The sequence below is a fragment of the Microplitis demolitor genome, chromosome 6, assembly GCF_026212275.2.
Source record: "Microplitis demolitor isolate Queensland-Clemson2020A chromosome 6, iyMicDemo2.1a, whole genome shotgun sequence".
Classification (NCBI taxonomy): domain Eukaryota; kingdom Metazoa; phylum Arthropoda; class Insecta; order Hymenoptera; family Braconidae; genus Microplitis; species Microplitis demolitor.
In genome coordinates, this window is record NC_068550.1 from 10,431,850 (window position 1) to 10,448,473 (window position 16,624).

Genomic DNA, 16,624 nt, shown 5'->3' on the forward strand with positions numbered 1-16,624 from the left:
CTTGTAAGTGTAATAATCATATTCATTATGATGTCAAAGAATAACTGACGAAGAAGTAAAAAATCCGTGCTGCAATGATTGACGTGATTTTTATATCGTATTCTTTTGTATTTTGTTTAATTTTTAGACTGTAAATAAAATACTTGAAGGAATGGGATAACTTTTTTTTAAATAAGGATATCCTGATGAGGTCCTAACAAGATAGTCGTGAGGTTGACCCCATGGCAAATAACTTTTTTGTGAGTAAAGATATCCTGATGAGGTCCTGATCAAAAACTCGTCAGGTTGACCCGATGACAAATAACTTTTTTTTAATAAAGAAATCCTGACGAGATCCTGATCAAGAACTCTTCAGGTTGACCCGATGGCAAATAACTATTTTTTGAATAAGGATATCCTGATGAGGTCCTAACAAGAAACTTGTCAGGTTTGCCCTAATAAGGCAAACCTTATATTAACCTGATAAGGACCTTATGGTACTTCAGGCAAATCAGGAAGAAATTCTAGTCGGGATATAAATCGATTTCAAAATCAAATTATTTCCAGAACTTGATATAGCACGTCCATTGCTGCAAAAATCATATTAATCGGTTTCTTAGTTCGAGAGATATCGTTTACGAAAGAATTTGAACAATAAAAATTCACCTTATTCTTCTTTGATAGCACACAATGTAATTGACCAATTGATCCTAAAGTTACTGTAAATTTTTGTCTACAAAGTTTCATTTAATCGCCACATAATTCATTATTATCGGTTTGATAGTTTAGGAAATTTTGTCAACAAAACATTAAAAAATTTCTGAATTTTTATTGGATATTTCATATTTCAACCGTATGATTCAATTGGAACCTCTTTTTACTCTTCACTTCAACTACTTCATTTATTTCTGCCCGAATCGATGCATTCAACTAATAATAATTGTAAACAAAAATTTAAGAATTACTTGTTTTTCTCAAGTATTTTTGATTTTTCGTAGTGCGAGGCAAGACACAACTTTTTTCGAACTCAAAGAGCTTTTTTACATTCCATTAAATTAATGTTGTGTACTTTTTCCCTAATTTAAGATAATAAAAATGAATTTCTAATCCAATGAGAGGAAAAATTTCATACAAATGAAATATTCCACGAAAATACTGTCAGTATAACTAACTAAACATTCAGTATGCATATATATATATATATATATATATATATTGATCGTAACACAGAAATGAAAAAAAATAAAACTAAGGAGACGAGACAGCGATATTGGCGATTGAAGCATTTAAATAGCGTTATCTTGACGATGGACATTGTGGAAAAGTCATTGAAATACACACGTTACAGATTAAACGAATTATACGATGCAAACTATGAGATATATGTACAGAACAATCGAATGACATCGGTATATATATATATATATATATATATATATATATATATATATATAACCATCCGCTATCACTATAGAGAAATTTAAATTCAATGGAGTTTCAATGGCTATTCGTGAACTGACATTCAACCCCATCCTCATCGATACACTACAGATATTCTCTTTCTATATACATTCGTCTATACAATGCTCTGTATAGCATATATAGATATATTGCATATATGACCAATACACATTCAACACCTTTTGCTAATCCAATTGAAGTTAGAAACGATCACGTGTCACTTGACAAATCTAATTGCTACTCAAATTTAACCATTATCCAAGCACGAGTATACGAGCACAAGAACCACTACGACCACCACTAATGACTTTTTGAGTTCATTCATCACGGTTACTTGGCTAGGAAAAAAAAGAACAAAAAAAGATTAAGAGTAAAGTAAAGGCAAATTAAAAATTCAAATTTTCATGGGCGAATTAAATGGATAATTGAATTGTAAACAATGACAATTTACACATTTTTACGCTTTATTACTCAATTTTTTTTTTTTTTTTTCATTACTTTCCATTTTTCCTATTTGTGCGAACAGACTATTCTATAGAAAATAAATGTATGATTTTTATTAATAAATCATGAAATTAAAACTTTTGTATTTCTGCGAAAAGTGCGAAACATGTCCCACTTATAATTTATAAGTTGTTGTATTTATTAAAAATCTTTCGTTGGTGCTGTTACGATATTTAAATATCGCGGCAGTCTAGCATCAGGTCAGTGAGCAACAAAGGGCAGCACACGCTGCTCACACGTCTCATCCGACATTATTATTATAATTATTGTTTGTTTACATGTAAGATTTTATTTAGTTATTGCGTTAATAATACTTTATTGATTTCTTAGGTATAAATTGTATTTGAATCAGGAGATTTCACTGATTAATTTGAGCATATACTTGGATTTTTGTAGTGCTGGGAAAAAGAATTGCGCTTCTGATTCATATGCTTATGATTATTTTAAATGATTGCCGCACGCGCGTCAACGCAGCAGTTAGCATCAGTAAATTTATTTATTATAAATAAATCTACTAGTTTGGGGAATAAATCATTGATTGATTTATCTTCAAATCATATTAAGAATTAATTATGAAAGGAACAATTGGTCAGTTAACGTCGGGAACTGGATAAATTACACGGCCAAAGTTATGTATTATGTTGGTAGTATTGTAAAGAAATAACATGCGACAGTTATATATCTCCATTGGGTGAAGTGAAATATATGACAAAATGGCGCCGACCGAGGTGCCAGCATGAGATTCACGTGCTGCCATGGTCAGACGTGGAAGAGTCTCTGTATGAGTAGCGTGTGTGCTCCTGTTACATTCAAATAATTATAAATTTGACGCCATTTGGTAGTTTGAGTAAATACTATAAATCCATTGGCATTATTTGAGTATTTTGGTAAAAAGCATAAAGGAAAATACATATACCGTATTAACGTGCAACCAAGGGAGTTGATTAATGAATTAAACTGTAAGTACTTTTTGGCTAATCCATTGGCGTGTAATTTGGTTCTCGAGTTGGTGATCATTTTTCGATCTCATAAGTGTGAGAGAGATAGTAATTCCTGAGTATTAATATTTTCCATAAGTATATGATGGAATGCGTAACTATTGTGACCAGTAAATACTAATGCAATAAGTGAAAATATTCAGTATTATTTTATCATTACCAAATATTGATTGTGATAAATATTTAGTTATTTTTCATTATTAGTTATACGTAGTAATTATTATTTCATTGTTATAACAAATTATATGCGACTGGGTTTTCAATAATTAAGTATGAAGTAGTGAATTATTTTTGATGATGATTATTATGTGCGATAATAATCATTAGTAATCAGTGATTTTTCTTTTACAAATAATTAATAATTAAATAAGATCAAGCGAAGTTGTTGAGGCAGGAATTCTGCGCAACTGGCGTATTTATGATACATTTTGTTTAATGATTACCAAGTATTTGCTATATTATTTTATTCATTATTATTAATTTTAATGATTATCATTAAATTTGTTATTTGCGATTATTATTTTGTGAATATTGGTTTTCTTATAACATAAACTATAAATATATATATATTTTATCGTTGACCATTGTATTTTTCAAAATACAATTTGCCGGTTATAAATTCGAATATTATGAAGTATAATCGAGACATATATTGTAAAGTATATTAAACGCTCCGAAAATTAATAATGTTCATTATACTTTTCCAATATATTGCGTTATATATTGTATAATATCCCGAGTAGAATTGAAACTTATAGGTGGCCAGCTCGTAGCTAATAGATTTGAGTCATACCTCATCACTGTTTAGTAGAATTGGCCAGCCATAACCTCACTATGTAACGCAATTTTAGCCGATGGCTAACTGATCAGAGCAAGCCAGTGGATAGATTCAAACTTATATCTAATAGCTAGGTTAAAACCATGAGGTAGTGAGTGTGCAATGATAAATAGCTAATCGCTGGCTAAAAAATATGTACTAATGACAAGATATAAAAAGTAACCAGTGGTTAGCTAAAAAACATGAGTTCATGATGACTCGTCAATTTAAAAAAAAAAATTTTTTTTTTTTTTATTTTACACTCGCTTTACTTGTCCGTTTTTCAGTTTACAATTCATACTCAGATTTTTTTTATGAGATATCGATGAGGTGAAATTCATTTTTAAGCAGCTCCATCTATAACTGATAATGACTGGACATTCATTAGATACTGATGAGTTACATTTGTATTATTATGTGGCACCACCTGTAACTATAAGCGATGAGATAACTATGAGATACTGATTAGGTAATTTTTTTTTTTTGTACAGATCTATCTGAAACTAATTTCTGCTAGACAACCATGAGATACTAATGAGTTACAATTATATTTTATGTTGCGCTGTCAATACTTATTCGAGGTTAGGTTGATGTATTGTTTTCGTACAGTTGATGCTTATTACGCTGATTGTAAATTGGTTATTTTAAACAAAAAATATTATCTGTTTAAGAATCAATAACGAGTTAGCAAATTCTTTTTATATAGCATACAGTGAATCATTTTTTGAATTCAAAACTGCGCTGTCTATAAATAATTATTTTGAGCCAGCTGTGAGGTAATGATGAGCCAGCGTTTTATTTTAATACAGTGCGATCTGTAAATAATAAATAATGACCAGCTATTAGCTGGTAGTGAGTCGTCTATTGACTTGAAAAGAACGCCACCTATAAATAATTATACCAAGTCAACTATATAATGTAATAATGAGTCAAGATTTAATTCTTGTATGGCGCCACCTGTAAATAATATATAATGGCCAGCTATTAGGTTATGGTAAGCTATTTTTTTATTTGAAAACAGCGCCGTCTATAACAAATTATTTAGAGCCAACTGTGAGGCAATGGCGAGTCAAGATTTAATTTTTGTACAGCACTATCTGTATGCAATAAATATTATTCACTCACGAGATATTAGTAAGCTAAAAAAATCCTTGAAAAAAAAAAAATAGCCAACGGTGAGCTCGCTATTAGCTAAATCTGCTAGCTAGTAACGCTGAGCTAATCACTGGCTCTAAAATCATCTTCATTAGTAAGAATTCTATTTGGGATACTTAGAAACTTAATATATAAACATTTCTTTAATCGAGAAAATGAATATTCAATATTTAAGTTCACTGAGCACAGAAAATAAGACTACCGATTGATGAAGAAATTTCTAGAAACATCAGTTATCTCAGAATGTATTAAGTAGATTTGATCATATTTGTTTATTAGACTGTGCCAAATGCATTCGATATTTTCATTTTCGGTCCCATACGAAAATTAGGTTGTCTAACACAAAAAAATCGTAAAATTTAAAAATTCGAAAATCGTGATTTTGAAGAAGCAGCAGATTTCAAGATTCTGAATAATTATTTAGAATCCTGCAAAGAAAAACAAAAAAATAGTCATGCTAAAAGCTAAGAAAAGAACCCACCATAAAAAAAAAGTTATTCGAAAATAATAAATTCAAACGATTAAATCACACAAAACAGTTCGATGAAAGAAAATAACTCCACTACGTAGTAAATCAAAATAAAATTCTGTCATCCTAAACGTATAAAAAAAAAGTGTGTTAATTAAATAATAATTATCCCTCACATATTCCCAGACATTTTCCCACTCATTTTTCCAAACATTATCCCACATAAACCACTAAAATTCCCACACGTTATCCCACACATTATCCCACATATTATCCAACACATTTTCCCAGATATTATCCCACAAATTATTCCACACATTTTCCCACATATTCTCACATACATTCAGAAATAGATTATCCCACACATTATCCCAAAAATTATCCCACACATTCAGACATACATTATCCCACACTTTGAGGCATACATCATCCCACACATTATCCCATACATTTTCCCACACATTATCCAACACATTTTCCCACACATTATCCCACAAATTATCCCACACATTCAGACATACATTACATTATCCTACACATTCTGACACACATTTAGACAAACATTCAGCCACACATTTTCCCACATATTATCCCACGCATTCAGAAATACATTATCCCACACGTTCAGACACACCTTATCCCACACATTTTGACACACATTATCCCAGACGTTCAGGCAAATATTCAGCCACACATTTTCTCACATATTATCACGAACATCCAAACATACATTATCCCACACATTCGAACACACCTTATCCCACACTTTATGCCACACATTCAGACATACATTATCCCACACATTTTCCCACACATTCAGCCACATATTATCCCTCACCTTTTCATGCACAAATGTTATTTCACACATGCTAGCACAAATCATCTTACGAATTATTTCTCACATTTAGCCACACATGCTCCCACACTTCGACTCACACACTGACGCATAAATTGATCAACAGATAGTTCCACACATTGTCGCTTCCTTTAAACAACACTTTAACGCAGACATGATCCTACACATTAAGCTATACATTATCAGCCACCATCTTAGACATCGACCGATACAACGACTGACACATTTAATCCTACATGCACACAGTGATCTACACATTGATTTTAATTTTCGGTTTCACATCTTGTATAGTATTTCAAATGAAGTTTATTTATTAATCAACATAAGTAACAATTTATTTATGTTAAATGAAACTTATGATCATTTTTTTTTGTTTTTCATTCGGATGGCAGAGGGTGTTACACATTTGTATAACACAAATTTTAAATTTCTCATGGCTGATTCGTTTTTCTGGCGATGTATGAAGTTTTACGATTTCTGAAATTATTTTTTTTTAAATTATACTATTTTTTTTTTTAATATTGTTATCATCGAGATAATGGCGTAATTATTCATAGTCATTTGATTGAGTTGTGATGGTTAATGAATGTTGCAAAGTTGACACTATTCAGCCTAGGCGAGCAAAGAGAACGATAAAGTTGATTTTGGTGATCAAATGGTTACGAGACGCTATTTAACTCACGAAACTTAGGTTAATGAAGCAAGTATAACGCGAAGTTATTCACCTTCACATGTTTTCAGAATTTCCAGCGGGATAGCTTTGTTAACACCTTTTCCACGACCAGTTATACTCATTACCAGCAGCTCATTTCCGAATATATTTTTCAAAATTACTCTGGCTTGTTTCCTCGGGTTACTTGTTATTTAGATTATTTTTTCATAATCTTCAATAGAAACAAATGCTCGATTTTGAAGCATAATTTCAATTTTATCGGTTTGTGTGTGAGTAATTTTAGTATCAGGATTCTCAGTGTTTTTGAAGTTTGTCTTATTAATATTAGTTTCTTCATCGTCAGTAGTTTTTATGTCAGTATTTTTAAGATCAGTACTAACGTCAGTAATAGTATCATCACGGTGATTTATATCACTTGTATTATTGTTTTGTCATAGTCGCTAGCATTACTATCAGTATTAGTAAAGTAAGTTTCATCATAGTCTGTACTGTCCATATTAGTAAATTATTGAAAGCTTTGCTGCAGCCTACAACTTCATCAGCAATAGTATTCTTTTGAGTTGTATCACAGTCTGCAGTATCAGTTATAGTATTTCTAATTTCAGGGTTAATATTGTCATAAGTTTTGTCATAGCCTACAATGTCAGTGTCGTTATTATTATTGTACGTTTTGTCACAGTCTATAATCTCAGTATTAATGTTTTTTCAATAAGCGTTATTGTTATTGTATGTATCATTGCCGTCTTCAACGTAAGTAGTAGTAGTATCATTGTCCGATTTGTCACAGTTGAAAATGTTGGAATCAGCATTGTTTACATCAGTATCATTGTTTTGAGTTTTGTCGAAGTTTGTAAAATCAGTAACAGTATATGTAATGGCAGTAGTATTCCTTTCCGTATTGTTAGAATCGCTAATGTTATTGTCTAAGTTTTTAATAGCAGAACTGTCCGTCAATTTATGCTATTATTTGCGAGTAAATTTTTATTTGGAGGGGTTAAGACTTGACGAATCCCAACCTCAGTGATGTTAACTTCGAGCGATTTTAACCATTTCTTATTCGCTAAGAGGAAATTATGTTTTTTATATTTTAGTTAGAAAAAAATTTTAATCAAAATTTGAGTATGGATATGAGTATGAGTATGAATAAGCTGAATGAGATAAGTAATAATTCAACTTCCTACTGTAAAAATTGAATATTTTGAATTGAAGAACAAGTTATTTACTTCTGTTTAAATAGTAAAAATCACGCATTAAGCAGATTCTAACGTTTTATATATGTCACAAGTCAATAGGACTTTCTTAACGCTAGACACCTGCATGCGTTTGTACACGTGTACGCTTGATATAGAATTCGATCACCATATCATAAATATTTTATTGGTTTGAGAATCTCAGAAATACACGAGTTACTACATTTGAAGTGTTCAAAGACAGTAGAAAATTTAGAGGACAGATTCAAAAGATCGACGACTCATCAAGAATCATAATATAAATAGCAACAAAAAAAAATACAAAGAAGAATATGTTTAAAATTCAAATACTTACTACGTTGAGCCACTAGTTTACCACGATAAATTTTATTTTTATATTTAAACAGACAATAATTGAATTTCGTATATTCAATAACTTCCTTCAACGGAACAATAGAAAAGGATTTAGTGTGTTGCTGTAATATCAGAGCATGCATTGTATTAAGAGTTTATAAATTTATTAAATTATTTATTAGTTAATGCACTGGTTACTTGATAAATTACTCAAGTAATTGACTGATTGATTTATTAAAAGGTTTACGTTTCGTTCAAATTTATTTTAATCTTTATACGGCGATGTTATATTAGTTCTGACACATCAAATGTCAGAATTTTAGATATAATTATGCAGACAGAAAAAAAACAATTGATAATAGCAAAAGTTGAAATAAAATATTCGAAATATGAACAATTGAACTTACGCTCTTTTGATATAAGAATAATTATACATATTTATACGCAGTGAAAGAAGTAAAAAGTGTGTGCCAAAATGATTTAATCGTCATTTGGAAGATTTTCTCAAATACAGAAGGTTTCCTGTGTGCAACAGTTTTTTTTTTATAAATATTAGAGTTCGAGTGTAAAATAATGTGCAAGGAAATGTGTGTGAGAATGCGTGACTGAATCTGTGGCATGATGTGTGGCTAAATGTGTTGAATAATGTTTGGGATAATGTGTGGAATAATATTTGAGATAATGTCTAGGATAATGTCTCAGATAATATGTGGAAAAATGTGTTGGAAAATGTGGGGGATAATGTATGTCTGAATATGGGGGTTAATGTGTGGGATAATGTGTGTCTGAATGTGTGGGATAATGTCTGAGATAATGTGTGGAAAAATGTGAGGGAAAATATGGGGGACAATGTATGTCTGTATGTGTTGGATGATGTGTAGGTAAGTTTGTGGAAAAATGTGTGAGATAATGCGTGGGAAAAGTGTGTGGGAAAATGTCTAGAATAATGTTTGGGAAAATATCTACGATAATGTGTGGGATAATGTATGTCTAAATGTGTAGGATAGTGTGTGGGAAAATTTGTAGGATAATGTGTGGGATAATGTATGCCTGTATGTGTGGGATAATGTGTGGGTAAGTGTGTGGGAAAATGTGTCGGAAAATGTGTGCGATAATGTGTGAGATAATGTATGTCTGAATGTGTGGGAAAATATGTGGCTGAATGTGTGGGATAATATGTGGGATAATGTGTGGGATAATGTATGTCTGAATGTGTGGGAAAATGTGTAGGATAATGTATGTCTGAATGTGTGAGAAAATGTGTGGGATAATGTCTGGGATAATGTGTGCTCTGATTAGAAAACACGATTGAAAATGTTTTAGTCGTTTTGAATCCTCATGAATCATCAATTTATGATTAAAGATGATGAAAAACGAGTAAATGTCTAATCAATTTATACCATTTTTAATGTTCATGCAGCAACAGAAATCGCAATATAGTATTTTACGATTAAGAACGATTCATGACGATTAAAAATTTCAATTCTTCCCGACTCGTCTCTAAGCGTAAATTAATATTGCGATTTTCGGTCCCGAACGAAGATTATAAACGAGTCATGACGATTTGAAATTTTAATCATCATTAATCGTTTCTAATTGTGATGTAATAAATCCTTTTTAGACGATTAGAGACGATTTAACGTGAAAAACATCAAAACATCGTCAGATTATGACTATTAAAGACGATTAATGACAATTAAATTTTCAGCTCTGTAAACCTGGTAATTGACCCTTGAATTTTTGACCAAAAATTCTTGGGATCGATTGTACTACATAGGTACCAAATCGTCCCACCCATATTTTCGTTTGGACCATAATGACTATTGAGATACAGTGAGCCCTTAAAAGGGCTGAAAAAAAAACAAAAAAAAAACATTTTTTGTTAAAAATGATCGTTTACAATCATTAATTAGTATTTGTACTCGATTGTACCGCTCTCAATTTTATCATAAAATTACAATTATTGAGAACGTTTAAGGGCTGCTGAAAGGATTTCTTGCATTCCATCTAGGTCACTAAAAATTTTCAACATTCCATTATACTATGTTAGTACTCAATTGTACCAGTTGTAAATGCTAACAGGATCCCGTTCTAGAAAGCAAATAACACACGGGTGACTATAGATATTCTATTGCAATTTGACTGAAACTTTGTACTCGCCACCAATCAATTGTGTACTCTATTACAACCCAGTTCTACCACTTTTAATTCCCTTTTGAAGGACTTTTTCATAGGTGAGCGACATAAGGGCCACAGTAAATATTCTATTGTGTTTCATCTGGAACTTTGTACTTGCCACCAATCAATCGTACTCCGTTAGTACTCAATTATATAACTCTCAATTGCGAATGAAAGCCCGTTTAACTATGTAAATAACATTAGGGTCATATTAAAGATTCTACTACTATTCGTCTGGAACCTTGAACTTGCCACTAATCAATTGTACTCCGATAGTACCCAATTGTACCACTTTTAATTGCCTTTTAAAGCACGTTCTCATACATAAACACCATAAGGACCATAGTAAACATTCTACTGCTATTCGTCTGGAACTTTGTACTAGCTACCAATCATTTGTATTCTACTAGTACCCAATTGTACCACTCTTAATCGCGAATAAAAGTACGTTGAACTATCTGAATGGCATGAAGACTATAGTAAGTAGTGCTTTCATTCAAAAGTAAAGGTGGTACAATTGAGAACGTGCTTTAAATGGCAAATAGAAATGTTACAATTGAGTACTAACGGAGTACAATTGAGTGATGACAAGTACAAAATTCCAGACAAATAGTAGTAGAATCTTTACTGTGGCCTTTTTGTCATTTACATAGTTAAACGGGCTTTCATTCGCAATTAAGAGTAATGCAATTGGGTACTAACGGAGTACAATTGATTGGTGGCAAGTACAAAGTTCCAGATGAAACGCAATAGAATACTTACTATGGTCCTTATGTCACTCATCTATGAGAACGTGCTTTAAAAGGCAATCAAAAGTGATAAAATTGGGTTCTAACAGAGTAAAATTAATTGGTGGCGAGTACAAAGCTTCAATCAAATCGCAATAGAATATCTATAGTCACTCTTGTGTTATTTGCTTTTTAGAACGGGATCTCGTTAGAATTTACGACTGGTACAATTGAGTACTAACAAAATATAACGGATTGTTGCAAATTTTAAGTGACCTAGATGAAATGCAAGAAAATCCCTTCAGCAATTCTTAAACTTTCTCAATAATTGTAATTTTATGATAAAATTGAGAGCGGCACAATCGAGTACAAATACTAATTAATGATTGTAAACGATCGTTCTCCAAAAAAAATGTTTTTTTAGCCCTTCTAAGGGCTCACTGTATCTCAATAGTCATTATGGTACAAACGGAAATATGCGTGGTACGATTTGTTACCTATGTGGTACAATCGATCCCAAGAATTTTTAATCAAAAATTCAAGGGTCAATTGCCAGGTTCACAGAGCTCGAATTATTGTAGTTGGAATTGAGTGCATTAGCCGTTGACTGCCACAAGGCAAAACGGTCAGCCGTGAGGGGATTTGCAGCTTGTGAGACAGCAGCCGCTGGAAACACTTCTCTGGGCATCAATGTGCTAGAAATGTAACTATTTGGCAAAGATAGATGATTTCTAGGTTGTATTGCCGTTCCCGAATTCAATGATATTGGTATTGTATTTGGAGGTCGTGAGATTGTACTCGTGAGTGACGATTCTTGGCGCGTGGCTTGCAAGGCTGCAGATTCAATTTTTAGCTAAACTATAGCTTTTGACAAAACTGTTATCGAGCTCGCATTATTTACATATGCAGTTGAAGTATGCCACCCGTAAGATCAAACAAATCGTATATAGCACTAGTTATAGGAATTATTGAACTTGATGCTGAATCAGGCAGAAATTGAAGTAGATTGTGACGAATATTATTATAATTATTACTAGTAGTTGCTGAAAGTTGTCTAGTGATCGGTGTCCTCGGCAACATGATGACTAATTAAGCTATTGAGATTACTAATAAATACAGAAATTTTATTTTAGACTAGAGATTTAACACGCGCATGCGCACGCGCCTAAAGTTTCAAGTAAACAATATGGATAAGATCTATAAATAAATTGTATTTATAATAAAAATAATTTTTGTCCAATATATTATCAAAATTTGGAGATGAAACTCAAGGTATATAAACACACAATTAATGTTTTACCTTTACGAACCGAATGTATATCCCGAGAAAAATTTGTTAATTATTAACTCTGTTCAGACATCTCGCGGAATTCGATAAATTTTCACCAAGGTTTTATACACAGAACTGGTGAGAAAACGATATAATCAAATATACGCTATATACATATCATAACAATGAAAATTTATCATTTTCTTCTTTAAACAGAGGAATAAGCCTTACTATATAAGTTACCCAATCTATGATAATTTAATAATTTTATAACTTATGAAAATAGTAAAATTTATTTGATTGATTGAAATTAATTATCAATTAATTATATAACAACAAATCACTGTTTCAAAGCATCGATAAATAGATAATATTGACTTAATGATATAGCAATTCACACGTCTACAGCAAAGGAACATTCCTGAGTATGAATATCAAGAATTACAATAGTTGTTTTGTAAAGTTAACAGACTAATTTTAATTACTATTATCACCTGAAACTATTACGTCTGCTGTATACATATACAATTTTACCACAAATTTTTGAATGTCATCATATATTTCATTTATTTACAATGTGTAATTATAGTATAAGCATTCAAAAATTTTATCGTACAGTCTAACTTTCAGCCAACGTAATAGGCGGCCCTAAAGATCGAATAAGCAGGCAAATCGTTGGTGCGGATTGATCAGGGTTAAAAAATATTGACGCGGTTTCAATATACCACTTCATTCGCACTTTTTTTTTTATAAGATATTATTTGACTGACTTTCTTTAGTTCCTAGATAACCAATGTCAAAGCTAATTGATATTCTAAAATTAACAAATGCACATTATATTGACTTAAATATTATTGTTTTGTACTTTTCTACATTACGCGACGATTTGTAAGTAGTAAAAATGTTAATTACCAACAGAGTTTTGTATGGTTTATAAGTGAATTGCAATTACTATTGCAACTACTACAACATCTGTCATGTAAATATTCAATTTCCATATACACTCATTTATTTAATTAATTAAAAACTTGGAATCAGCATTTGAATATTATGGAGAACGGTTCAATAGCATAGTCTAACTTTTACTGAATGTAATAGTTGGGAACACAACGATACCACAACTTATATTTTTCTGCAACAAAGTAGACTTTTAAGAATAGATATCTCAAATTATTACAATTTCATTAAATTGTTGAAAACTAAATAGTAATTATGGTTATTAGTTAAACCTGCAAAAACTATTATATAAATATTCAATATTGTACCAGTTTTTAGACGATAAAAATTTATTTAACGAATTTATGATATATTATTAATACCATTATTAATACCATTAATATATTATTAATACCATTATTTTAATAGCATTGGATTTTTTTTTATTATATCATACCAAAAAATCATGTAATTGCGTATTAAATGTAGTAAAAATCTGTTTAACTACTGTTTTACAATTCTTTGTAAACAAAATTTTTAATTAAATTGTCATTTCGTTCATTATTCAAATATATTTTTAATAATTTCCAAGATTTTACCTTAGAAATAGCAACGTAAAACTGACCATGGCTAAAACTGTTTTTACGAAGATATATCCCAATTCCATCAAATGATTGTCCTTGAGATTTGTTTATAGTCATTTCAAACGCTACCCGGACTGGATATTGTCGTCGTTTGAATGCGAAGGCATTAGCATTGTCGTGATAAAGCGTGATTCGATTTAAAAATACTATGTCTCCCGATTTATCACCAGTCAAAATTTTACATTTTAATAAACTATTCCCTAATTCAATAACTAATAATCTTGTCCCGTTACATAATCCTTCATTAATACTTAAATTTCTTGTAAGCATGACTACGCTATATAATCTTAATCTTAATTCATGTGGCGGAAAATTAGGTGGATTTATTGTATTTAAATATTCAGGCAAAATTGAATCATTAATATCGCCATTATTACAATTTTTTACACTATCAATACTTGTATAATTTTTTTCAGTTGTAACGTCCAGTAGATCAATTACTTGGTCATTTATTTCGTTAACATCAGCATCTCTAGGAGACAGAATTGCTACTTTTGTAAAATCATCATAATGTTTATTTTTAATCAAATCACCATATATGTCATGAACGATGTTAGAATTATTTGGTGGAATACAGTTTTCCGGAATATCTGCATAATCATCTCTATTATTTGAAGTAACATTACCTATGGTCAATAGAAATTTAACGAATTCTTTTTCTTCCGGTAGTGCTCGCATATTATGTGTTAAAGTAAACTTTGTGAAGCACTTCCATGAAGAACTGAATTTAATTGATAAATTTATTGTTTCGCTACGTGTTGCATTTACCTTAATCGGAAGCAATTGCCGAAAATCACCACCAAGAACTACTATTTTCCCACCAAATGGTAAATCATTATTCATTATGTCACACAGTGTACGATTGACTAATTCTAACTTATGTCGTGGTGCCATAGGTGCTTCATCCCAAATAATTATATCTATATTCTTAAGATATCCATATTCTTTTGTGTCATTTTTTATATTAGATGTTGAATCACTGTGAAGAGGGACCGGCATACCAAATGCCTTGTGAACAATCTATCCGTGCGGAAGTAAAGTTGCTACTATACCTGTGTATGCCATTGTACAAATATTTTTATTTTCACCTTTTAGTATATGATATAATGTTGTATAAATGAAAGTGTTTCCAGACCCAACAGGGCCGTCAATGTAAAAGCAAGTAGGGATGTCATCACCATTTATAGTGCAGACTGAATGCTTAATGGTATCGACGATGATTTTTTGATCTTCATTTAATTTACTATAATATTCTTTACCAAGAGTTTTGTGTTGAGTTATTGGAATTGATGTAAAATTAAAATCATCGTTGTCAGTTTCAGTAATTTGTTTCATTGATGGGAATTGACTTAAGCTCGATCCTTCTGCTATTAACATTGTGTTTATTTGAACGTATGCTTTCTTATATGCCGTATTGATTTCAAATTGGTTTGAAAAATCTTGAGACATCGCTGTTTTAAATTCTTCCCATAATTGTTCCGGATAAACAGGTTGGCAGTAGATTAAAATTCTAACGAATAATCTTCGTAATTGGTATGGCATCATCCGTGATTCTGCCTCTTTCATTACCTTCTTCCACTCATCATCGTCCTCAATAAGTCCTAAAGTTAAACACGTTGCAACATAAGTATCGTAAGTAATGCCATTAACTGTTTTCAGATCTTCAAAACTTGGAGCTCCTTTAACATTAACTAATAATAATCTTAAATGAAACAATTCTATTTGGTTTGGACTTACTGAGTACATTCTGCAAATAACGTTAAAATGACTTTTTCGTCGACGGCAAGAGTAAATATTAAATTTTTTTTGTTTTTTAAATACATAAAGAGAAGGAATTTCTGCATATGTTAAATTTCTCGCTTCAAAATCGCGACTGTTTAAAGCGAAATAATCAATAAGCATTGTTTGCTTTTCTAGAGCATTTTGTATACTATCTTCAGTTTCTGGAGAATTAATAGTGATTGTTTGCTGATTTGGCCAATGGACAGGTAATCTCATAACTGTATGACTTTTATTTTGTAATTCTTTATTAAAAATTCGCCACCATGCTTCTACCGGTCCAACGTAACGCCCATCTATATAGTCTTGAATTTCATCATGATCTATAACGTGATTAGCATCATCAGATTTTGCAATATTTACTGCAGCTGCATCATGACCTTTATAAATATACTTATAAAGATATTTAACCGCTTTCATGCTAGAGACAACTTCAACATTAATGTGACAATCTGATAATAATAGTAATTCTTCATTATACAGTACTACGTTTCTATTATTAACTGTATAATTATTTAATCGAGTATATGATTTGCCTGTATTTCTTCTACGATAATGTAGATAGCCATTTTCATCGATTAATGTCTCTTCAAGAAATTGTTTTGGAAATTTCTTTGAACACCTACCATCTAC

General features: G+C 31.1%; 2 protein-coding genes across 2 annotated transcripts; both read right to left on the reverse strand.

The window, feature by feature from the left end:
• Positions 1 to 11,900: 11,900 nt before the first annotated feature.
• On the reverse strand, positions 11,901 to 15,211 carry LOC103578407 (uncharacterized). Its single transcript, XM_008559498.1, has 2 exons — positions 14,611 to 15,211; positions 11,901 to 12,196 (listed from the first exon to the last, which is right to left on the reverse strand). The coding sequence occupies exons 1-2, from the start codon at positions 15,209 to 15,211 to the stop codon at positions 11,901 to 11,903; spliced, it is 897 nt and encodes a 298-aa protein (XP_008557720.1).
• Positions 15,212 to 15,232: 21 nt separating this feature from the next.
• On the reverse strand, positions 15,233 to 16,411 carry LOC103578405 (uncharacterized). Its single transcript, XM_008559497.1, has one exon. It carries the CDS (start codon positions 16,409 to 16,411, stop codon positions 15,233 to 15,235), a length of 1,179 nt encoding a protein of 392 aa, XP_008557719.1.
• Positions 16,412 to 16,624: the final 213 nt, after the last annotated feature.